The following is a 24953-nucleotide window of genomic DNA, read 5'->3' as shown; positions in this document are numbered from 1 at the left end:
CTTATGAGATCAACTGTTGCTATATAAATAAAAAGACAGAGCTGTTAACAGTTAATTTTTTCTGTTTTCTTTTTCCAGGGAGAACAAACTTTGCAAAACAAAAATGGTTAACAGGGAGTTGAGAATTAATTTGTCTGTAGAAGTAAGAAAGAAGTAAGAAAGTCACCTAGTCCAAAACTGAAAGAATTGACAGATGAGACTGCTAAGCCACTGCATGTAATACTTAAAATGCTGGGAAAACAGACTATATCACAGGTCTGGTGAGGGACTGTAAATTCTAGACCAGAGAGCTTGATTTTGATTCAGAATTCTAGGGAAATTTTAGAATAGAACATTAAAGAGTAAAGGAAACAGTGATTAAAGAGCCAGTCTGGTTTCACCAAACAGATCATGTCAGGGTTCTGAAAGAACAAAAAAACTGGTTGAGGGGAATTTTGGCAAAGCTTTTGTTAAAAATTATCTCATATTATTCTTATGAAAGAGATAGATACAAAGAAGTTCAAAACTGGATGGTGGAAAAGAGTTAATTTGTTAATGGTTCAATGTCAATATCTCAGGTGGTTTCCAGTGGAGTAGATGCTTAGACTGTACATTCATTATAATTATAACATTCATTATAATGTTAATAAGTTGGATAAAAATATAAATGGCATGACTATCACAGATAGCACAAAGCTAGAAATAACAGTTAACACACTAGATATGACAGAGTTAGTATACAGAGACTAATGAACTGGAGTACTGAATTGATCCTGGTAAGATGAAATTCAATAATGAGGAGTAAAGTCTTGTGCCTTGGTACAAAAAAAAAAACCCAAACCATCTTCACAGGCATAAGATGAGGAAGGTATATGGTTAAACAGCAATTTGTTGGACTGCAAGCTTAATATGTAAGTTAGCAGTGCAATGTGACAACTAAAAAAGGTAATGTGATCTAGGACTGAATTAAGAAAGTTTCCCAAAATAAGAAGGTGAGAGTTCTACTGTGCTCTTTACCTCTCAGCCTTTATGTGGGCAACTGTGTCTAGCTCCGGGCCCCCAGACATGGTACCCTCTGACATGGTACCACACATACTTTTCTTTCCACTATGTCATACTGCTGTGCAAGATTGTGCTTTAGACCAAATTTCCTAGCACTGATAAGAATCCATTTCAGTTTTGCCTTTGTATACAACACCTAAACAGGTAAGGTACTTGCTAAATGTTTGGTGGACTGATGCATAAAGGATTACTGAATTTTTTTTTAAGGTTTTTGCAAGGCAAATGGGGTTAAGTGGCTTGCCTAAGGCCACACAGCTAGGTAATTATTAAGTGTTTGAGACAGAATTTGAACCCAGGTACTCCTGACTCCAGGGCCAGTGCTTTATCCACTGCGCCACCTAGCCGCCCCAGGATTACTGAATTTTAAAAGAATGCTGAGATAATGATCTTCTGGTTATCTTTCTTCATTGGAATTTTATACTGGACAATGATACTTTAATAAAAACTCTAACTTACACTTCTCCTCGACTGTCCTTTAAGGGGTGCTAAATTATTTGAGTCTTGTGATTCAAGTCCATCTCCTTGAAATGTTCCCCAGTTTACAAAGTGGGACACAGTTTGGGTACCTATGAAGACACAAATCAGTTTTTGTAATAATCCTACCTTCTATTTTCATTTTATATTAATTTATATCTGCAATCCCTTGACAAAACAAAAACCAACAATTTATAGAGACTAACAATTCCTTTTAGTGACTTTGCCCCATAGAATAAGAGCAAATCAAATTATGTACAATGTACAATGAAAGCCCATAAATTTAAGAATATGTATGTATGATTCTGCAACTATGAGGTCCATGAGACAACCACAGAGTCAGTATCAACCTAGACTTGGGAGTTTCCTATTGGCCCTGGTCATGGGCTTTTTTAGGAGCAAAGCTCTTCCTGAAAGTTTCTACTTTTAATAACAAATACCAAAAATAGATGCACGACCTACAGGGAAGCTATGAGAATCAGTATATCAGAGTAGCACCAAGAAAAATGCATATTTACATAGATATAACAACTCATACCTGGAGCTTGAACATGCTTGAGTTTTCCCAGAGAAGCCGCTAATGATGATATTTCACATTTAAATGGAATCACAGTCAAAAACTTTCCATGTAGCATAAACAATTTACCCCCATAACACCAGAGCTATTAAATAAAAAGCAAACAAAATATTTTATGCAATTCCATTAGTATTCTTTTAAAATTTACATCATTAAAGTCTGACAATTTAGCTTGACAAACATTTACCGATATCAAGTATGTGCTCTTGGAAGAGGACAAGGCAAAGCCCATCCAAGACTTACATGAAAGAGCAGTTAGTGCATGTAAGATATCAAACCCTATCCAGAAGAGTGAGAAAGACCTGAGTCTGACTCTTGCACCAGATACACTGTAATTCTCATTTGCAAAATGAGAATAAGGGCCCTTTCTTCATAAAATTGTTGTGAAGATCTAGCATATATAAAGTATAGTGTAAACCTTATTACTGTGCTTTGTAAATGTTAACGATTTACTATGATTTACTATATCTATAGGGTACTACACAATATTTCAGAATACAGGGAAATCTCCCAGACATTGCACTTACCAAGCAATGGCTGAGGTTTTAAGGCAATGCCAACATACAAATGATTCACCTTAAGAATGTACAACACCTTTGACTTGTGCAAAATCTGACTAATGTAAAAATTTCAATTCTTTCTTAAAAATATTTTATTTCCAATTATATATAATTTTTAACATTCTTTTTTTTAAGATTTTGAGTTCCAAATTTTTCTTCCTCTCTCCCCAAGACAGAAAACAAGCTGATATAGATTACACATGTAAATCATGTTAAACATATTTCCATATCAGTTCATATTGTGTATGAAGAATCAAAACAAAAGAAAAAAGGCCTGAGCAAGAAAAAAACAAAAAAATGAGCTGAGTTAATTTTAAGGATAGTTTCAAAATTATATTCACAGAAACTCTGGCCTCATTCTTCAACTACAGTGCTTACTCCCAAGTTACTGTCATCATTCAAATGTTATAATTCTAATATTTTTGATTAGCCCTTTACATGCTTTTGAGAACTTTTAAGTTTATCAGGGAGACAAAGAAAAATGTTTAAGTTCACTAAAGAGTAAAATAACAGTCTTAGATTATAATTTACAATACAAAAGATTGGAAGATCAAATCACAGGTTATGTTCATTTTTTTTAGTTTTTATTTTTTTGCAAGCCAAATGGGGTTAAGTGGCTTGCCCAAGGCCACACAGCTAGGTAATTTTTAAGTGTCTGAGTCGCCCCAGGTTATGTTCATTTAAAAGATAAAATTCTGGTTTTAAAGTCTAGACTTAAACATGTAAATAGCAAATTTGTGTCTTATATTTCTGTTTGGCTTTCTATATCCAAAGATAAATCATGAATGCCTTCTACCATGATTCATACACTTAGTAAATTAAATTCTTTTTAGACATCTTAAATTTTAAGTAATGAGTGAACTCAATCAAAATAAAAGCTTCAACTGGTCTTTAGTTGGGGTGAATATCATCTCAGAGATACCCTACTTAAATTATTGAGACCAGCTATCATATTATTCTATTATACTTTTAAAAGTACATACTGATGGAGCAGCTAGGTGGCACAGTGGATAGAGCACTGGCCCTAGAGTCAGGAGTACCTGAGTTCAAATCTGGCCTCAAGACACTTAATAATTACCTAAGTTGTGTGAGCCTGGGCAAGTCACTTAACTCTACTGCCTAACCCCGCCCCCCCCCCCCCCAAAGCACACAATGAACAACTTTTATCAGACTGTTTACTGCCATGGGGAGGGGGAAGAGAGGGTGAAAGAAAAATAAGGAACTCATAAATGTGCAAATGGATGAATGTTGAAAAACTACCATTGCATGTAATTGGAAAAATAAAATTAAAAAAAAAAAAAAAAAAGAATCCAAACTGCTGGTTGCAGCTCTGAATTTATCACCATTGTTTCTCATCACTGGGACAAATATCATAAAATGCTACACAATCCTATCAAGCAAATGCAAATCTATCCTAATATCTCCTGTTGTATGGAATATAGCTTTTCTTTTCTCCTAATTACTAATAGCTTACAATAAAGACTGATAGTCTTTAATTTTTACTTTTATACTCTATGTATGAAAAGAAAATTGCTTTTATTATCTAGTTGATAAAGGAACTCAGTAGGTCAACTAGAACCTCTCCCTGCCCTAAGCTGTAGAGCTGATTAAAAAAATGTGTCTGACAGACTTTGAAATTTTTCAACCATGTCAAATATTAAGTAATTTACATAAACTGAAAAGCTTTCAGGCAGGAATATTTTTCTAGTTTCTTATTATCAGTAGCTCAAGATTTCCTGGCCACAAGCAAATTTTTACTCTGATGCATCATTGTGTTTGAAGATAAGAGGGAACATTGGAAGAAACTATAAAAGTTTCAAATAGAGTCTGAGAAACTGGTTATTTTGATCTTCCAAGGACCAACCTAATCAAGCTGGAGAAACTTACTACCAGATTACAGGAGATGGATGAACTGTGTGATATATTATTTAAGGAATTACATTAATGAAATTGCAGTATGGAATAAGTAAAGGCGATTTTAAGGAGTCAGATCTGGTTATTTCCAGTGTTGATGAATTCCTGTGTAGAAATTGCATGCATGTAGATTAACAATTTGTCTGCAATTTAAAATCTTAGAGTTGCTTGAGACAGTGACAGGTTAAATAACTTGCCATATGGTCACAAAGCTCTTCCTGACTCTAAGACTGACCCTCTCTATATATTATACCACATTGATTCTTATAGGCATATTATCAAACTAATCTTTTTTTTTCCCCAATAAACCAGAAAAGATTATAAAATAACTTACTTGACCACTGGTCCCCTGTGGTAATTCCTTTGAAGTCTGTAACGTTTGGAATTTTATATTCCAAATAGAAATGCTTTCTATGAAGCAGAAACATGGTATTAGAATAAGAGTAGTTAAGAGTTTTTCATTCACAACATGAGTTAGGAAATCTACTAAATGAGTTAGCAGTCTACTAAATAAAAATACAAATTTTTAGTGCCACTAGACATTATAGTAAAAATACAGAATTATTTTTAATTTTTCTTATAAAATGTTCCAAACTTGTATCAATAATTTTTCTTAATCCCTTATTAGTTTTATATCTATCTGACTATCCACCTATATGTATGAGTTTAGTCACAATAATTCTTAAAATATCAAAGCATTCATGTGCTCATTAAGACTGAGGAGAGATAATATTCCTGACATAGGGAAAGAGAAGATGGGAGATGATGTGTGTTAGGAACAGAAAGTAGGTTTGGATGACTGGAATGTATAATCTGTGAGGGAAATCAAGTATAAAAATGGAAAGATATTGGGGAGATTATAGAGAGCTTTAAATACCAAAAATATCAGTTTTTATTTGATACTAAGTGACCTTTTTGAAGCTACTGGAGTTAACTGAGGAGGGAATGAGAGAAAGGGGATAAAGGGGGAAAAAACCTGCACTTTAGGAAAATCAATTTGGAGGATGAACTAGAATGGAAGAGATTAGAGGCAGACAAGAGTCAAGCAACAGATCATGAGGGCCTCAACAAAAGTGAACAAAGGGAAAGGGAATTACACAAAAGTTGTTGTGTAGATAGAAACAAAATATGGCAGTGGGTTGGATATGTGGGTTAAGTGAGGATCTGAGGATGACATCAGAGTCATCTTAACAACAATGAAAAGGTGTAGCTGAAGGATGGATTTGAGAAGAAGGGCAAATCCTGTTTTGGATATGCTGAGTTACAGACAGTAAAACAACAATAAAAATTAGTGCCTGGATTTTAATCCCAGTTCACTATGTGACTGCAGGCAATTCACAGAATTTCTCTGAGCCTGTTACCTTATTTTAAAAATGAAGGGCTTGGATTAAATGATCTTTGATGTCCTCGAGTTCTAAACGTTTGATTCTATTAAAATGACAAAATAAGTGCTAAAACATGAATATTATATCACAGAAAGAAGGGAATGTAGACAATTGAAAGATAAACTTATTTGTCCTTGAAGAAAAGGTAGTATTTTGGTTTTGGGTGGCAAAATGTGAACAATATACTTTTGTAATAAAAAAGCAAAGAATTATCTTGGGTGAAAAAAAGAGACATGTAGATTAAAAGGAGGTTAAGTTGACTTATGCAGGTTGGGACCAAAATTATACAGAAGACCTACAGAAAAAAATTTCACCCAAATCTCTGAGGACAGCTCTGAAGCAATCTGTTTATCTAGTGTTTGAGACTGAGGGTTGCTAATAAAGAAGCCCTCCTCTCCTCCTAAAATACATGACAAGAAATAATCAAATTTCAAGTTTAAACTAAGTGGTTCTTATCTGCACAAGCCTTTGCCACTGGGAAGACTGTTGGATCCAAAAGCAATGGACCTCACCTCCCTTACAATATATCAACTGCTACAAGGGTTAAAGGAAGGTGGTGGGGGGTGGGGGACGTGGCATGTGTGGGGCAGTACAGAAATATCAGTATCTCAAAGTAAGTAAAGGGAAACTTTAACAAAGATAATGAGGAATTAAGGTTTTGAGCAAGAGAGAGATGTGCTTTGGGTTCTTTTTAATGTTTTATGAAGCCGTATGGAGAAAGATGAATTAGGGAGTCTACTAAAAAACCCATATGTGACATAACCCAAGTAGTAGTGGGGATGTGGTATACTGAGTCCTTTCATTTACAAAAGACATTTTGAATGAACAGAGCTTGATGACAAACAAGGGACAGTTACCTTTAGGAGTCTTGAGTGAAGTTCCCATGATTGCTACATGATCCTTATCAAGGATGGCAAATGAAACACCCTTTAAAACATTGCAAGATATATAAGTCTTGAGTAAGAGGGATGTGACCAATTCTTTTTTCTCTTCAGGTTTATCTTGATTTAATGGTATCATGGTTTCATATATACACCCATTACAGCCTATTGGAAATAAAAAGGGTTTTGTGTTTATTACTGAGGGGAATAGGAGGAAAGTTTCTTCCCTTCTCAAAATTGTAACTACCAGCATACCAATACAATTTAATCAAATGAATAATTCAAAAAAACTGCAGGTCTAGTAACTTGAAATTTTTTTTTAAATCAAACTTTCAGTTGCTTGTCTAGCAAAATTTTTTTAACTCAAAGAGAAGAAAAAAAAGAGGAGGAAGTGCCAAAGAGAAAATGAGAAAGAGAAAAAAGAGAAGAGAAGAAAGAAAGAAAGAAAGAGAAAGAAAAGAAAATGCAAAATATTCTTGCTTTCAACTTGTATAACAGCATTTCACCAGTGGAAATAATGCTAATTCACTAGGGGCTACTTTCGTGGCCAAGAACTCAGTATCAAAGAAATCACAGATAAGATCATTAATGTCATGTATGCAGATAGATATATTAAAAAGAAGCTTTTATAATAACCATTTTAAAAATATCTAAATATGCACCTAAATTACATAAAATGAACTCCAAAGAGGATTCCCTTATAATAAAAAGCATTAACAGATACCAAGTTAGGTAGCAGTAAACTAGGTTTAAAGTCATCTTTCTATGTTCAAATGTGAACTCACTAGCTATGCAACCCTGGGCAAGTCACTTAACCCTGTGCATCTCAGTTTCCTTATCTGTAAAATGAGTTGAAGGAAATGGTAAATCACTCAGTATGTTTGCCAAGAAAATCTCAAATAACAACTGAGCCAACCATTCTGGAGAGCAATTTGGAACCATGCCCAAAGACCAATTAAAGTGATCATACCCTTTGACCCAGCAATACCAACACTAGGCCTATATCCAAAAGAAATCATAAAAAAAAAAAAAAAAGGGAAAAGTCCCTCATGCTAAAAAATATTTATAGTCACTCTTTTTGTAGTGGCAAGAACTGGAGATTGAGGAGATGTCCATCAATTAGGGAATGGCTGAACATGTTATATTATGTTTATGGAGTACTATTGTTCTATAAGAAACCATGAGTGGCCAGCCTTCATAGAAGCCTGAAAAGAATTATATGAACAGATTGTGAGTGAAGGGAGCAGAACCAAGAGAACACCACCCACAGTAACAACAACATTAGGGTTAGTCAACTATGATGGATGTAGCTTGTTTCAGCAGTTCAGAAATCTAGGAGATCTATTATTGACAATGCCATCCACATCCAGAGGGAGAAAAAACCAAAAACACCCATAGAATCTAAATGCATTCTATGTTCAATTTTTTAAAACTTCTCTTATTTTTTCCTTCCTAACTTATAATTTTCTTTCTTTTCCTTAAGACCTAATTCCCCTTACACAAAATGACTAATAAGTAAATGTTAAACACAAATGGACATTGTACAACTTTTACCAGACTGCTTGCTGCCAAGGGGAGGGAGGATGGGAGAAAGAGTGATAGAAAAATGTGTAACTTATAAACCTATACAAATTCCATTATGTCATAAATTTAACTTATTTTGACATGCTAACCAATACTTCTTACAATACTTTGAAATATGGCTAATTTCATTAGTATGCAGATGACAACTGCTCTATGTTTTACAAAATTTCACTGTGTTGCTCTGGTCAGTTTTTTAATAACAAGTTTATTTAGACTTATATAATTGGTTCCTCAGATGACATAAATACAGTGCTCTGACTTTTTAGGCCAATTGTTTCTTACCTAAAGCCTTTCCATTTTAGTATGGTCTACTACTATAATTTGTACCCTATTGGCATAGCTGCTCAGAACCTAAGGAAGACAGAGGGAATACAGAATGTTGCATATACTATTAGGTGGCTAATTTTTGCTGAACTGCTGTTTTTCTCCATTGTGCCTCCCCATAACTTGTGTAAGGAGCAAGGAGCAGGGGAAGAAGAGAAATAAGATAGTTTTTGTTTTCCTATATATAATTCTTAGTATAACATGGAATTTGTTTATTACTTTCTCTTTTTGTCTTTATTGGAAGAAAGGAAGGGATATACATTCAGAGGAGAATATGAAGTAACAACAAAAGGTTTAAATTTTTTTAAATAGAAAAAAGTTCTTATTTTAAAAGTTTAAAAAAATAACTTACTTAAACATAGTAAAGTGATTAATCTTCCATTCACAGATGCAGCAAAACTCAGTGAAACATTCTCTTCTCCAGGTAAAAGGGTATATTTGTATAAATTATGTGGGTTAAATACTTGCATATACACAAAATAATTTCCATGCTACAAAAGAAAGATAGTATTGTTTCATTCATAGAATTATCAAAAGTTTAACAAATTGCATTAATTAAAATTGCATTTGAAAATTTAAGTAGTAGTTAATTCAAGGAATCAAATACAATTATCTTCTGACTTAATCTTCAAAATACATTCTTCTTTTATCAAGTTAAGTCTCTCTATAGGTTTCTCTGCAATTGACAATATAGGCCAAGAATTCATTGAGGACACACTTACCTTTTCTGTAACAAATATTAAAACAGGTTGATTAGAGTCCAAGAAAAGTTTTGTCCATCTGAAAATAAAATGGCAATTTTAAAGAAATACATGCATTCATTAAGGCACAGTAAATTTCCTTGAGCACTTCAAGAATGCTCAAGAAAAACTAGATCCTGATAGAAAGGACTCTAAAAATGCTAAAATACATATTAATATACACTTTAATTTTGTTTTCAATGTTATATCACAGAATTTTAAGAACTAGAAATGAAATCTAATCCTTTTAGGAGTGTTAGAGAAAACTAAGACGAGAAGCTAAATACCTTTCTAATGGAAAAAGTACTGACTTGAGTCAAAGAAGCATCTGTATGATGATGAGTACATAGTTTAAACTGAAATCTAAATTAAGTGAATTCACTTAACCTTTCTGGTTCAATTTCCTCCCCTGTAAAATTAGGGACCTAAGCTAGGATAGACTAGATAGTAGATTCAGAATTTGAAGGGATCTTGGAGATTCTTATGATTTGTTCAGTTCCATTAGTTAGAATATGAGGGACTAGAATCCAAGATAGCTAATTTCTAATTTAATGCTCCTTCTATTGTCTTTTTTTAAATGGTTAAAAAAATCAGCATCAACAAAATTTTAAGAACATTTTGCTTTTACTTTAAATTTTCAATTTATATTAATTATATGTACAATGAAAGCTTTTCTAGGGTCTCTGATTGGGTTCTCTTTTCCTTATCATTCCAACCACAATCTAGATAACACTATCTCTTCAGATCTTGAAAGTGATAGCAAGGGGCACCTAGGTGGTACAGTGGATAGAGCACCAGCCCTGGAGTCAGGAATACCTGAGTTCAAATCCAGCCTCAGGCATTCAATAATTACCTAGACATGTGGCCTTGGGCAAGCCACTTAACCCCATTGCCTTACAAAAAAAAAAAGCTATGGGAAAATATATGGAGTTCCCTCAAAATATATGGAATTCACACATGCAGAATGAAAAATATAGGCAGTCATCTATCTATGCTTTGGCAATTATGTTGAAAGGAACCTTAAAAACCAAACAATCCAATTTCCTTACTTTACTAATGAGGAAATAAGAGGACAGAGAAGTTAAATAGCATGTCCCAGGTCACACAAGTAGTGACAGAGGTGATATCTAAACTCAGTCCTCTGGTTCCCAATGTAATACTTTCTCAATTATACTTCTTTCTATATGAATAGCATGTAGGATCTGAGGTATGACTGAAATAAAGAGATGGGTGTGTGTATGTATATACACATACACATGTACACACACAACATGTTAACTTGGAAGAATAATAGTAACTTGAAGTTCTGGGTATATGCATTTTTAATGTATTGGAAACCGCCTGTCTGTCTAGCAATTTCTATATATCTATTTGCCACTTCTCCAAAACATTTTCATAATCATATGGAATCATCTCCAGAACCTGTTTATAAGTCTAAAAAAATATGCTACCATTAGGAATATTCAAGAGAATTCGTTATAAACTCTGAAGTCAAATTAGTTGCTAGTATTTCTAGTATTTCAGCATTGATTGAAAATCTAGGTGAGGAGACAGAACAAAAAAGGTAGTGGTTTCAATGTTGTATCACTGAATTTAAAGAACTAGAAATGAACTACACTGTTAAATCTTAGGCATAAAGGGAGGTTGTACTCATCATCACAAATCTGTAGAGATAGCAATGTTTTTTCTCCCATCGGAAGTCTCTACTGTATTAGAGGCCTTAGAATCAAGGAATCAAGACAAACTTGAAGCCAGCTCCCCCAGATGCCAACATATGGTAACTTTCCAGCTTGGGTCGAGATTTAAAAAGCCCTCCAGTTTCACCAAATTTCATTTGTAAATAGCCACCAGATGCTGTGGGGCAGAACTCCTTTGAAGAACTTTGAAATTCATGGGAGTTCAGCATTTGAATTAAAAGGCACTAGGAAACTGATGTTTGGATAATATGAATAGCACCAGGTTATCAACCTCTACAAAAGAACCTCTTCTGGTGGCCGCAGGTGTGAAGAAATGGAAGTGTTAAAGGTAACAAAATTAAAGATCTAAAATGATGGCCAATATACTGAGAGAAATAAGACTTAAAAATGGAAAAAAGATGCCTTTCAGAATAGCTGTTGAAGTGTATCTGATTTGATTAAAAATTGTTTGGGATGTGCTACAACTTACTTAATAACTTCTTCATCTGAGATTACAGCTTCAATTTTTTGTTGGGGCTCTGCAAGCAAAACATCTAGACTTCGAACAGCACCTTCTCTGAATAACACAAGTGGTTCAGTATTTTGTAATGAATGAATCCTGTATACATCAGCAGACAGCTGCAGGAAAAACAATGTATTTTAATTTTATTCCAAACAAATTTAAAGTGGAGAATACAAAATTAATTCAGAATTAACCAATATTACTTCCTGAAATTAATATGATTACAAGTAACTTTTGTAAGCTTATAGCTACACTTCAACTATCTCTGAATCACAAATATGTGGCATTATAGTTTCAACCCTATAACCAATAAATGACAACAGGAATTAAATAAGTCACAAGTCATATTCCTTTACAAGGAATGCTTCAGAAAAAAAAAAGACTTGCAAAACTGCAGAAAAGAACACAAAGAATCCCATATTTAGTTTAAAATAAGTGAAACAGCATTGTCTTCTGTGTTCCTTCATTTTATGACTAAATAATCAAAATCAAATGAAGTTTTATAATTTGCCTAAGATTATATTGCTAATTATCAATTAAAAAAAAACTGGGTCCAGAATTATTCTCTGATGAGGAAAAAGTCAACCCATCAACAGTAATGTGATCAGAGATTACAGCAAATATGAATCAATAACTATGTTCATTGACTCAAAAACAATGTTTAACTCAACAGAATACTTGCAAAGAAAGTTAATTCACATAACCTATATAAATGATTAAATTCAGAAATTAATATTTCAAACCAACTAATTTTCAGAGTAAAAATGAACCACAGAGCTCAACCCCTTCATTTTATAGCTGAATAAATAGAAATTAAGTGATTTGCCCAAGAGATTCAATGACAAGACAAACCCTGATTCTTCATCCCCTTGTCTCTTGATATAGTTTGAGACACACACACACACACACACAAAATACATGTATACTTATTTTAATTTTTATGTATTTAAGACAATTGGGGTTAAGCGGCTTGCCCAAAGTTACAGCTAGGCAATTAAGTGTCTGAGGCTGGATTTGAACTCAGGTCCTCCTGACTCCAGGGCTGGTGCTCTACCCACTGCTGCCCCCACACATTCTCTTAAGGTAAAAGTTAAGAAATTTCTACATGAACCAAACCAATGGTCTACCAAGTTCAATACTGGGAGATTTCTCTACCTTTATCTGAATAACATATCATGGATTCACATATTTGAGAGGCAGAGAAGCACAGCACAGAGCTGGCCTAGGGGTAAGAAGACCAGGACTCAAGTCTTGCCTTTGAAACACAGTGAGCAATTCATTCAACCGCTCAAGTGCTCCAGGCAACTTTAATTTACAATAGCTGAGCTACATCAGTAGAGTGGTTCTATACCAGAAGATGCTCATACAGGAATTCAATATGGGTATGTTCTTTGCTCCATCTCAAAACTTTTCTTCAACTCTTTATATTTCTGGTTTCTCTTGAAGTAGAACTGTCTTCTTGTTAACTCATATACAACTGTCCCAAAAGTCTTAGTGGAGTTTTGATATATAAAAGTAGAAATAACAGCAATGCCCAAATTATGTCCAAATAGTCCAATTATATCTGCTATTAATTCTTCAACTTACTGTTGCTTTGAACACTTTATCCAAGTTTACATCTTCATTTTTCCATATTCTTAAAACCTAAAATAGAAAACTTATAATTGAATATCATCCACTAGATAATTATAGCATAAATATATAAATTAACACATTTGAACAATTAAAATGACATAACTCAGCTAGTTATGTCATTAGCATAAGTTCATTAAAATTTAAGAATATAAGGTAATGTTAAAAGAATATTCCTAAAATTGCTTTGAGACATTTTAGTTGTAAGAGAAATTACTGATTTAAATTAGGACTACTTATATGAAGGCTCCACTAACACAAATCAATGGAAAAAAATCCCACCTTATCATCATGGACAACAACATATTCACCAGTTTGAAAGTTGCACACAGCTGGACATGTTATAGTCTGACCTTGCTTCACTGACCAGCAACCCAGTGGTTTCTGATCTGAAACCTATTTAAATCAAAACAAAAATACAATCTTAATATTAATATTCAAAAATTCTAAAGCAAAGATATTTATAATCAAAAAATATATCATAAATTAGCAATAATAATGAAAGATAAGTCTTTTGATCCATACTAGACCAGGTTTAAAGAACACAGTGTAAGTATTCAAAAGAGTACTTACATAGAAGTAATTGGTAGCAAAGTACAGAGTCAGGAAGGCCTGAATTCAAAAGTAGATACCTACTATACTAGCTGTGTACCCTAGCCAAGTCACTGGTTCAGTTTCTTCAACTGAAAAATATGGATAATAACAGTAACTACCACACATGGTTATTTATTAGGATCAAATGAAGTCATAACTACACTGAGTCCAGTGCTAGTACATTATATAGGTGCCATATAGCTAGAGATAGTCATACTATTCCAAAACAGAATTCACTCTGCCTTCCAAATTCCCCAAAGCTCTTAAGCCTCTGGCTAAGTCATCAAAAATATTACTGATGGATATCAAAGACAGAGGGAAAGGTCTCATATAGATAAAACCACTGATCAAAGAATTTAATGAGGCAGTGAAGAAATGAAATGAAAGTGAGTTTTCATTAAAAGAGGATAGCTGAACAACTGCAGCATGTGAATGTATTATTAGAGAGAAATTTGGGGAAGCAAGCACAACAATAATAACTACATATATTATAATAATATAAAAAAATTAAAAGGCTTCTGAACACTTTGCCAATACAATGAATAACCAGTCTTGATTTCAGAGAACTGTCTATGAAACATGCCTCCCAACTCCAAATGAGGTGAATACTTCTGGATGGTCAATCTGTTGGTTGAGTTTTCTTAACTGTACTCATTTAAAGGGGAGAGGAATCAATGGAAAGTGAAAAGGTGTTTTAGACATACCCTCACACCACCCCCCTAGCCCACCTCCCCCAGTAGCTAAGATAAAAAGAAGCTGCAATGGTAAATCCTTCAGGGATAGGCAAGAGATGTTTTTTTTTTTTCTGGTCAAAATATCCTCTAAATCTGCAGAAAACCACTTAAGATGGAATCATTTAAGGCTGGATATGTTCAACATGGTAAACAATATCCCTTTAGGTCTCCAGAATCCAGCTTAGGCTCTCCACTTCCCTTTGAAAAAATATTTTACTATGAACTAAAAAAGTCATCATCAGGCAGCTAGTTGGGGCAGTGGATAGAGCACCTGCCCTGGAGTCAGGAGAACCTGAATTCAAATCCAGTCTCAGACACTTAATAATTACCTAGCTGTGTGACCTTGGGCAAGTCACTTAACTCCACTGCTTTGCAAAAAAAAATCATCATCAAATATGAACATTTCCATATACAATTAAAATCATAAAAGGGGGATTATATATTAAACTATGAATCTATTTTGTAAAAGCATGCTTTAATATATATTTGATGAGCACCAATGGTGACTTTCTATGAACTCTAATTTCTTTCTAGTTTGTGTACTCATAAAATGTTTTATTGACATTTCTCCTTTTTTTTGAAATCTTTTCCCCCCTTCTTCAAAACATCCAATTTTAAACAAATAGTATGCCTGAAAATTTCTCTTTCTGTACTTATAATTTGATTATCTTTGCTTGTTTGCATGTTTCATCACCAGTCTTTAGAGTTGTGATCTGCATCAATCAGATCTTAACTCTCTTCAAGTTGTTTTCCTTTACAATGTTGTGGTCATAAAATAAATTGTTTGCCACACTTCACTCTGTACCTGTTGACTTAAGTCTCACTTTCCTTTCATGTTTAAACTTTTTGTACAATGTCTTTTTAAATACCTTAATAAAATATTAATAAAATATTCTTGTTTAAGAGTAAACAAAATACCCCCTTCCCCAAAAAAATATAGACTCACTTGAGCAATAAAGTAAAGGGAAGAGAAAAAAATTAAAATAAAAAATAGTAATAATTGTAGGTATGGCCAGGTGGAGCAGTGGACGGAGCACCAGCCCTGGAAGCAGGAGCACCTAAGCCCATATTCGGCCCCGAAAAAACCCAACAATCACCCAGCTGTGTGACATGCAAGCCACCCCAACCCCACAGCCCTGCTTAAAGCAAAAAAAAAAAGAAAAAAGAAAAAAAGACCTAAAATAAAATAAATAGTAATAATAGTAGAGGCGGCTGGGTGGCAGAGACAGAGCACTGGCCCTTGAGCCCAGGAGCACCCAGGTCCAACTCCGCTGGCTAAACTTTTTGAAAAAAGAATTAGTGCCTTCAATTCCCTTCTTCTCAGTGGTTTCCAACTTGGAAGTTCACCTGAAATTGTCCTCTCCAAAGTTACCAATGATCTCTTAATTGCCAAACTTAACGCCTTTTTCCTCTATCCTCATCCTTCTTGACTTCACTGAAGCTTTGAAATTGTTGATCTCCCTCTTCTCCTGTATACTCTCTGCTATCCAAGTTTTCATGATAGTCTTCTTTCCTGTTTCTCCTCCAACTTGGCTGACTGCTCCTCCTTAAGCTCCTTTGCTGGATTTTCCTCGAAGTCATGCATGCCCTCTAAACCATGATTATTCCCCCAAACAAAGCTCTACTTTGAAACAACCTCTCCCCCCCCCCCATACTACTTCATTTGAAAATCTCAACAATTCCTTTGGGTTAAAATAAATCATCCCCGTGTAAATGATTCTCAAATTTATCTATCCAAGTCTTAATCTCTAGTCTAACACCACTGTCTTTTAGATATCTCAAACAAGATATCTCACACTCAACAGAACTATCTTGTCTCCAAGTCTCTCTTCTTCCCAATTTCTTTATTACTATGGGAATAAGGAGTGGTCAGCCAAGTTGGAGGAGAAACAGGAAAGAAGACTATCATGAAAACTTAGATAGCAGAGAGTATACAGTATTCAACACCATCTTCCCATTTATTGTGGATCTCAACGTTGGTGTCATCTCTTCATTTGTACTCACCTCACATATTTAATCTATTGTCAAGCCTCTACCCACATAACTCAAATGTATGACCCCTTATTTTCATCCACATAGCTCTAGAGCAGGCCCCATCTCCTCAGGTCAGGCCTACTAACAGTGATCTTCACTCAAGTCTCTCCCACATACAAAGTTCATCCACCATTCAGTTGTCAAAATAATGTTCCTAATGCACTGGGGTCTGACCAGGTCACTCAGTCAAAAAACATGAGTAACTCCCTATCACCTGCAGAAACAAATTTAAAATCTTCTGTTTGGTTTTTAGTTTTTAGTTTTTTTTTTTTAGTTTTTGCAAGGTAAATGGGGTTAAGTGGCTTGCCCAAGGCCACACAGCTAGGTAATTATTAAGTGTCTGGGGCCTGATTTTAACTCAGGTACTCCTGACTCCAGGGCCGGTCCTCTATCCACTGTGCCACCTACCTGCCCCCTTTGTTTGTTTTTTAAAAGCCCTTCATTACCTGGCCATCTTTCTAGTTTTTCTACTCACTTTCATATACTATAAAGACTGACTTCCATTCTTTCCCACTGATTTTCTCCCATATGTATTGCTTTCCTGTCTGACCTCCATCTCCTAGATTACTTCAAAACGGGTCAAACCCTACCATCTAGAAAAGGTCTCTCCTAGCCTTCTCTTCCACCATTGTTAATGTCTTCTCTCTAAAATCATCTTCCGTTTACAGCTGTAAATACTTATCGTATATGTACACAGTTCTTTGAAAGCAGAGCCTGTTTGTGCCAACCTATGCATCCTTATACACACTTAGCACAGCATTTGGCACTAGTGGGGATTTAAATACTTGTTAAATCTTATTTTTTTCTGTTCTAAGAGCCTGGGACTGTACTGAAAGTTGTTATCCAACTACTAAGTAAGACAAAAAAGCATTATTTGCCTTTGAATCCTTTCATCCTGTGAGAAGTGTAGGTTTGCCTAGTTCAAGCAAAACCTATATTCTGGTAACATTTGAAAAATGTCTATCAAATTCTGCACTTTTTTCTTTTTTTAGGTTTTTGCAAGGCAATGGGGTTAAGTGGCTTGCCCAGGGCCACACAGCTAGGTCATTATTAAGTGTCTGAGGTCGGATTTGAACCCAGGCACTCCTGACTCCAGGGCCGGTGCTTTATCCACTGCGCCACCTAGCCGCCACTCAAAAAGGCCACTTAATAAGGTGGCTACTAGATGCCAAGGCACCGGGCTCATCGCCACCGTCGGGGGAATATAAAAAAAGGCAAACACTGCCCCTGTCGCTAAGCAGCTCTCAATCTAACACGGAAGACAGCACGAAAACAACTATGTACAAACAACACACTGATAGGAGAGAGGCGCCGGCGTGGGTGGAGGAATAAGCTTTAGCCAATACTGTCCGAGGGCCAGACACCGCGCTCATCGATTTACAAATATGTCACTGTATTGAGGGCGATGATCAGGGTCAAAGGAGTCGAATAATAACCGCGGGGGGATGTAGGTCCCCGCTGGCTGTTTGGCCTCTTTCAGGGAGACAGCTTCTTTCTGGGGCGGGTATTGGGGGTGGGGTGGGGGTGCGGGAGGAGCGGGACAACCAGGCCCCCGGCGTCCCGTCCCGGGCCGGGGGAAGCGCTTTAGTCGATTCTGGTTGCAAGCACAGTGGCCGGCGCACTCTTGTTTACCGCTCGCCGGGCACGTGGCGTGCTTTGGCCCGAAACCCGGGAGGGAGGGAGGGAGGGAGGCGGCGAGGGCGGAGGCGCACGGGCCCCGCGTGGAGCCCGGCCCGGCCGCGGCTCTTCCCTCCGCTGCCTTCCCAGAAGCCCCCGCGAGGCACGCCAAGTCCGAGGGCCCCGGGCCAGCCCGGCCGCCGCCTCGCCCGCCGCGGGCCTCGCTCACCTTGTAGAGGACGACGGTCCTGCCGTGATCGGTGACCAGGAACAGGTCGGCTTTGTGCCCGCGCTCGACCCCGAGCAGGCCATCGAGGCCGGCGCCCGGCACGAGCCCGCCCAGCGTAAAATCCTCCTCCAGGGCCGCCATTTTAGAGGAAACTGGCTTCGCTCCGCTTCCGTCTCGCGAGAGTTGAGGGACGGGGCAAGGGGGAGGGGCGTGTGGCGAATGGTGCGACCTCTAGTGGATGGGGAAGGAGGCCTGTTTTACTTGAGACGCCCGGTTCCCGGGCCTGCCCCTCCCCCAGCCCCTTCCCATCGCGGCGTGGACCGCGGGTTCTGGGCGGGGGATAGGGCCCCCGAAGGGCCGGAGGACACGCGTGGACCGCGGGTTCTGGGCGGGGGATAGGGCCCCCGAAGGGCCGGGGGACACGCGTGGACCGCGGGTTCTGGGCAGGGGATAGGGTCCCCGAAAGACTTGGGTTCAAATGCAGATTGTGCCGGAAGTACCGTATTTCCGCATAATTTGAGGGCCCTAAGTTTTGAGGGAAAAAAAGAGGTTTTATGGAAAATTGTTGAATTCAGATTTTATTCATTGAAAAATTCATTCAACTCCTCATCACTGTCAAAAATCCCATCCAAGGGGCAGCTAGGTGGGGCGCAGGCCCTGGTGTCAAAAGGACCTAAGTTCAAATCCAGCCTCAGACACCTAATTACCTAGCTGTGTGGCCTTGGTCAAGTCACTTAACCCCATTGCCTTAAATAAATAAAAAAAAATTTAAAAACCTCCCTTCCATTCCTCATCTGTGTTTGATGACAAAGAATCACCCTCTTAGGAGGGGCTCTGCCTGCTCTCCTGCCTGTGCTCTGGTCTGTGGTTGACCACAAGCTCTCCCTGGGCAAGTCTGGCATGAACGTATGAACCTGAAGCATCGTTCTGTCCTCCGTTGAAACCAGTCTCTTCTTTTTCATCAGCCATTCTTCTTGCCTCCTGCTGGACCATCTTTGTGGATACAGGAATTCCAACTGCCCCTTGCTCTTCCAGGCACCTCTTCAACCCCCTCTCTAACTCAGACCATTTGGCTGACTTGCCTTTCATGGCCTCCTTCTGCCCAGGCATTTTCAGGAGGGTTTCTTCTTCCCAAAGCTGATCTTGAGCAAACCACTTAACCCCATTGCCTTAAATAAATGAAAAAAATTAAAAAAAAAACTCCCATCCATTTTTCCTCTGTGGAAGAGGATCAAACTGACATTCATCAGCACGCTTTCCATTCACTTTTGCAAACTGGATCACTTTGCACTGGATAAAAATCTTTTCTGAGCCATTTCTGGGTGAAACTTGGCAAAACATAACCTATTGTACCTCTAACAAATGTAAAACAATGAGCACAAAGACAACAAGTGTGAAAAAGTGGGAAATGCAAATAAAAAAATTACAACCACTGTATAAGATGCTTCCAGTTGTTAGACCCCATATATTTTGGAAAAGGGGTACATCTTATACATGGAGGAAATACGGTAAGCAATGTGCCTAAAGCCAGGAAGACCTAAGTTCAAATATACTCAGATACTTATTAACTATGTGATCCTGGGAAAGACACTTAACCTCTGTTGGCCTCAGTTTCCTCTCCTATAAAAGAGGAATATAAAATTAGCTTCTACCTCCCAGGATTGTTGTAAGGATCAATCAAAATAATATTTGTCACTTTATAAATGTTAGTTATTATTATTTCCTCTATTTATCACTTTCTTCAGCTATAAAATGGGCAGAGTGACTCCTTCCTTATCTGCATCAGAGAGGGGAGGTTGGGAGACTCATATAAGAAATCATGCAAATTTCAACTCTCCAGATGTCTCTCTTTTTAAATTTTTAAAAAATCTTAATATTTTATTTTTTCCAATTTTATATAGATAGGTTTCAACATTAATTTTTTATAAATTTTCTCCCTCCTTCCCTTTCTTTCTTCCCTTTCCCTAAGGCAGTAAGCAATCTGATATAGGTTAGAGATGCACAATAGTGTTTAACATAGTTCCATATTTGTCATGTTGTGAAAGAAGAATCAGAACAAAAGGGAAAACCCACAAGAAAGAAAAACCAAAAAGAAAAATTTTTAATGAAAATAGTATGCTTTGATCTGTATTCAGACTCCCCGGCTCTCTTTCTCTGGATGCAGATGGCATTTGTATTTGATTGTATTTAATCACTATACTGCTGAGAAGGGCTAAGTTCATCATAGCTGATCATCACACAATGTTGCTGTTACTGTGTACCATGTTCTCCTGGTTTTGCTCACTCCAGTTTCTAGGATAAAAACTCATTATATGACAAAAACTACTAGGAAAACTGGAAAATCATATGGCAGAAACAAGATATGTCACCATCTCAAACTCTACACCAAGATAAAGTCAAAACAAGTACATGATTTAGACATAAAAAGTGATACCATAAGCCAATTAGGAAAGCAAGGAATAGTTTACCTGGCAGATGTATATGGAAAAGAGAAGAATTTATGACCAAACAAGACCTAGAGAACATTTTGAAAGACAAAATGGATAGTTTTTATTTCAGTAAGCTAAAAGGTTTTTGCACAAACAAAACCAATGCAACTAAGATTAGACGGAAAGCAGAAAGCTAGGAATCAATTTTTTATAGCTAGTGTGATAAAGGCCTTATTTTTAAAATACATAGGGCCAGCTGGGTGGTATAGTGGATAGAGCACTGTTTCAACCATTTTAGAGATCAATTAGAACTATGCTCAAAGGGCTATAAAACTGTGTATTCCCTTTAATTCAGCAATACTACTACTAAATCTGTATTCTAAAGAGATCATAAAAAAGGAAAAAAAGATCCACATGCACAAATATATATATATATGTATATATATATATATATATATATATATATATATATCAGCTCTTTTTGTAATGACAAAGAATTGAAAATTGAGGGGATGTCCATCAATTGGGGCATGACTGAACAAGTTGTGGTATATGAATGTGATGGAATACTATTATGCTATAAGAAATGATGAGCTGGCAAATTTCAAAAAAAACTTAGAAAGATGTTCATGAACTGATACTTTCTCTATGTTAAAGATTCTACTCCCTCTTTTTTTTTAGGTTTTTGCCAAGGCAAATGGGGTGAAGTGGCTTGCCCAAGGCCACACAGCTAGGTAATTATTAAGTGTCTGAGACCAGATTTGAACCCAGGTACTTCTGACTCCAGGGCCGGTGCTTTATCCACTATGCCACCTAGCTGCCCTACTCCCTCTTTCTTAAAAAGAAAAATCTTTCTTAAAGATTCTACTCCCTCTTTCTTAATAGCATTCAGTTCTTTGAGGGAGGGGCTATGGAAGCTGAGGTTAGACTAGTGTTTTAAAAACTGGTATGAAGAAGGGGTAACAGACATTTTCTGCTCCATCTCAGACAGCAAAGGATAGAAATTGTAGAGAAGGAGATTTAAGTTATGCAATAAAGAAAAAATTCTTAACAATTAGAGCATTCCCAAAGTGAAATGGACCGCCTCAGAGGCAGAAGTGGATTTTATCTAACTGGAAATCATCAAAGGGTGGTTGATCTCTTAGGTATGCGGTAAAAAAGATTTTTGATTCAGGTATGGGTGGAACCAGAGACCCTGAGGTCCCTTCCAAACAAGAGGATGCTACTGTCAGTTTTTTTTTGCAAGGCAAACGGGGTTAAGTGGCTTGCCCAGGGCCACACAGCTCAGTAATTATTAAGTGTCTGAGACTGGATTTGAACCCAGGTACTCCTGACTCCAGGGCCGGTGCTTTATCCCACTACTGTCAGTTCTACTGATTGCTTACTGGATCCTTAAAATTTCAACATGAGCATTCATACCTTGGAAATCAGACAATCTACAAACCAAGGCTTGTTTTGTTGATTGTCTAGATTTATGAAATTGCTAAATGATGGCTATTACACTTAAGTGTGTGCAAGTATTCTTTTCCTTGATTTAATCCAAAGCTCAATTGTTGAATATTTAACAGCATACCCCTGTATTGCTTTAGAAATGATACTTGAGCTCAGCAGGAATTGCAATACAGGCCTTAAGAAATGAAATCGTCCTGTGTGGCCTTGGGGCAAGTCACTTCACCCCTATTGCCTCACCAAAAAAAAAAAAATTTAAATAAAAACAAAGAAAAAAGTTATCACCAGTCAGGAGACCAGGTGATCGGAGATGGATGATAATGATGATGATGGGAACTGATATTTCCATGGTGCTTTAAAGTTTGCAAAGTGCTTTCTATCCATATCTCATCTGATTCTCACAACACCTATTTCTAAATCTGAGATTCTTTAACTCCTATTTACCATTCTTAGCCAGCATTTAGTGTTTTAATGTTTTCCAAGCAGTTTTAAATGTTACCTATCTCATTAGACCTCTCAACAACCCTGTGAGATAATTGCTGTTATCCCCCATTTTACTGAGGCCCAGAAAAATTGTGATTTGCCTAGGATCATAAAACTAGTATCTGGAGAACTGAACTCAAGCCTTCCTGACTCTTAAGTCTCATGCTATACCATCCATCTGCCTAAACAAAATCATGTGTAGCAGAGACAAAAGTGGTATGGTCCCTTTTCACTGCTAGATAAACAGAAATGAATGAACAGAGAAGCAAAGGGAATATGATGGGAAACAACTAACCAGCTAATTAAGGACATTTTGCATGCAAAAATGATTTTTTAAGAAATATTTGTGTGGGTAGCTAGGTGGCCCAGTGGATAGAGCACCGGCCCTGGAATCAGTAGTACCTGAGTTCAAATCTGACTTCAGACACTTAATAATTACTTAGCTGTGTGGCCTTGGGTAAGTCACTTAACCCCATTGCCTTGAAAAAAAATCTAAAATAAAAAAGAATAAGTATTTGTATATTCATTACATAATTAATTTTATTATTATTTAAAGTTAAGTGAATAATAAATTATTTTTTCATTGAAAAGGGAGAAAGATTTTTATCTGGGAGGGACTATCTCAATGTGATCACACAGGACTCAAATTGTCAACTGATTATATCAATTAACAGACATGATTAGGTGTTGGTGGATAAGCAGAGAACATTGATTAGATGTTAACTTGGGTAGTATCCTTTGTGTCATTATAACTAGCTATAATTTTTATTTTGCTTTAAGGTTTTCAAAACATTTACAGTGAAGTGACTTGCCCAAGGCCACACAGGATGATTTCATTTCTTAAGGCCTCTATTGCAACTACAATTATCTCATATTATCCTCACAACAATCTTGATAGATAGGTGCCCTCCCATTTATAAATGAGTTCGCTGAGGCAGGGAAGCTAGGTGACACTATAGTGATTAGAGCCCTGGGTCTGGAATCATAAAAACTACTTTTTCTTTTTTTTTAATTTTAGATTTTTTTACATTTATTTTGAGTTTTACAATTTTTCCCCCAATCTTGCTTCCCTCCCCAACCCCCCCCAAGGCAGTTTGTTAGTCTTTACATTGTTCTCATAGTATGCATTGATCTAAGTTGAATGTGATGAGAAAGAAATCACATCTTTAAGGAAGAAACATATAGTATGAGATTACAGAATTACAGAATTACATAAGATAACTTTTTTTTAAATTAAAGGTAAATAGTCTTTGGTCTTTGTTCAAACTCCACAATTCTTTCTCTGGATAAAGATGGTATTCTCCATTGCAGATATCCCAGAATTGTGCCTGATTGTTGCCCTGTTGGTATGAGCAAGTCCATTAAGGTTGATCATCCCCCCATGTTGCTGTTAGGGTGTATAATGTTCTTCTGGTTCTGCTCATGTCTCTCAAAATCTGTTTATGCAAATCCTTCCAAGCTTCCCTGAATTCTCATCCTTCCTGGTTTCTAATAGAACAATAGTGGATTTGCGTGAGGAGGGACTGTGCAAAGTCACCAGCCTCACTTTCCTCCTCCAGAGCCATCTGGGTCCAGTGACTAGATATGAATCAGGATGATTGGAGATGGCCCTGAATGTGAGGCAATTAGGGTTAAGTGACTTGCCCAAGGTGACCTCAGTTAATAAGTATCATGTGTCTGAGATCAAATTTGAACTCAGGTCTTTCTAATTCCAGGTCTGTTCACCTCAGCACCTAGCTGCCAATTGTTAAACATATTTGACATCAGTGAAACTTGCAGTATATCAGAGTGCAGGAAGTTGAAGGCTAGAGTGAACTGCATTAATTGGATCTCCCATTTCAGAAGTGAGTCTATTCCTGTTTCTACCTGATCCTGTGTGTCTTTTTTTTCCCTTTCAAATAGGTTATATAAGAATTGTAATTAATTGTTCTTTAAATGTTTGGTAGAATTCACTTGTAAATCTTTTTTTTTTTTTTTGGTTTTTGCAAGGCAAATGGGGTTAAGTGGCTTGCCCAAGGCCACACAGCTAGGTAATTATTAAGTGTCTGAGACCGGATTTGAACCCAGGTACTC

At 36.7% G+C, this 24953-nt stretch overlaps 1 protein-coding gene across 1 annotated transcript in view; it reads right to left on the bottom strand.

Moving 5' to 3' along the window:
* The window catches only part of NOL11 (nucleolar protein 11), a 36610-nt gene extending 17913 nt beyond the window's left edge, over positions 1-18697 (bottom strand). Inside the window, exons 1-10 of the mRNA XM_074224759.1 lie at positions 18520-18697; positions 13594-13707; positions 13267-13323; positions 11647-11795; positions 9463-9520; positions 9093-9231; positions 6809-6997; positions 4901-4977; positions 2054-2177; positions 1498-1607 (exon numbers count right to left, since the gene is read on the bottom strand). Of these exons, the coding sequence (XP_074080860.1) occupies positions 1498-1607; positions 2054-2177; positions 4901-4977; positions 6809-6997; positions 9093-9231; positions 9463-9520; positions 11647-11795; positions 13267-13323; positions 13594-13707; positions 18520-18660 (1158 nt within the window). The 5' untranslated portion in view covers positions 18661-18697. The remainder of the gene's footprint in view (positions 1-1497; positions 1608-2053; positions 2178-4900; positions 4978-6808; positions 6998-9092; positions 9232-9462; positions 9521-11646; positions 11796-13266; positions 13324-13593; positions 13708-18519) is intronic.
* Between the last annotated feature and the right edge of the window lie 6256 nt (positions 18698-24953).

Source organism: Macrotis lagotis, chromosome 2 (genome assembly GCF_037893015.1).
Source record: "Macrotis lagotis isolate mMagLag1 chromosome 2, bilby.v1.9.chrom.fasta, whole genome shotgun sequence".
Classification (NCBI taxonomy): domain Eukaryota; kingdom Metazoa; phylum Chordata; class Mammalia; order Peramelemorphia; family Peramelidae; genus Macrotis; species Macrotis lagotis.
The sequence above is the reverse complement of the archived record's forward strand: the minus strand, read 5'-3'. Positions and strand labels throughout refer to the sequence as shown.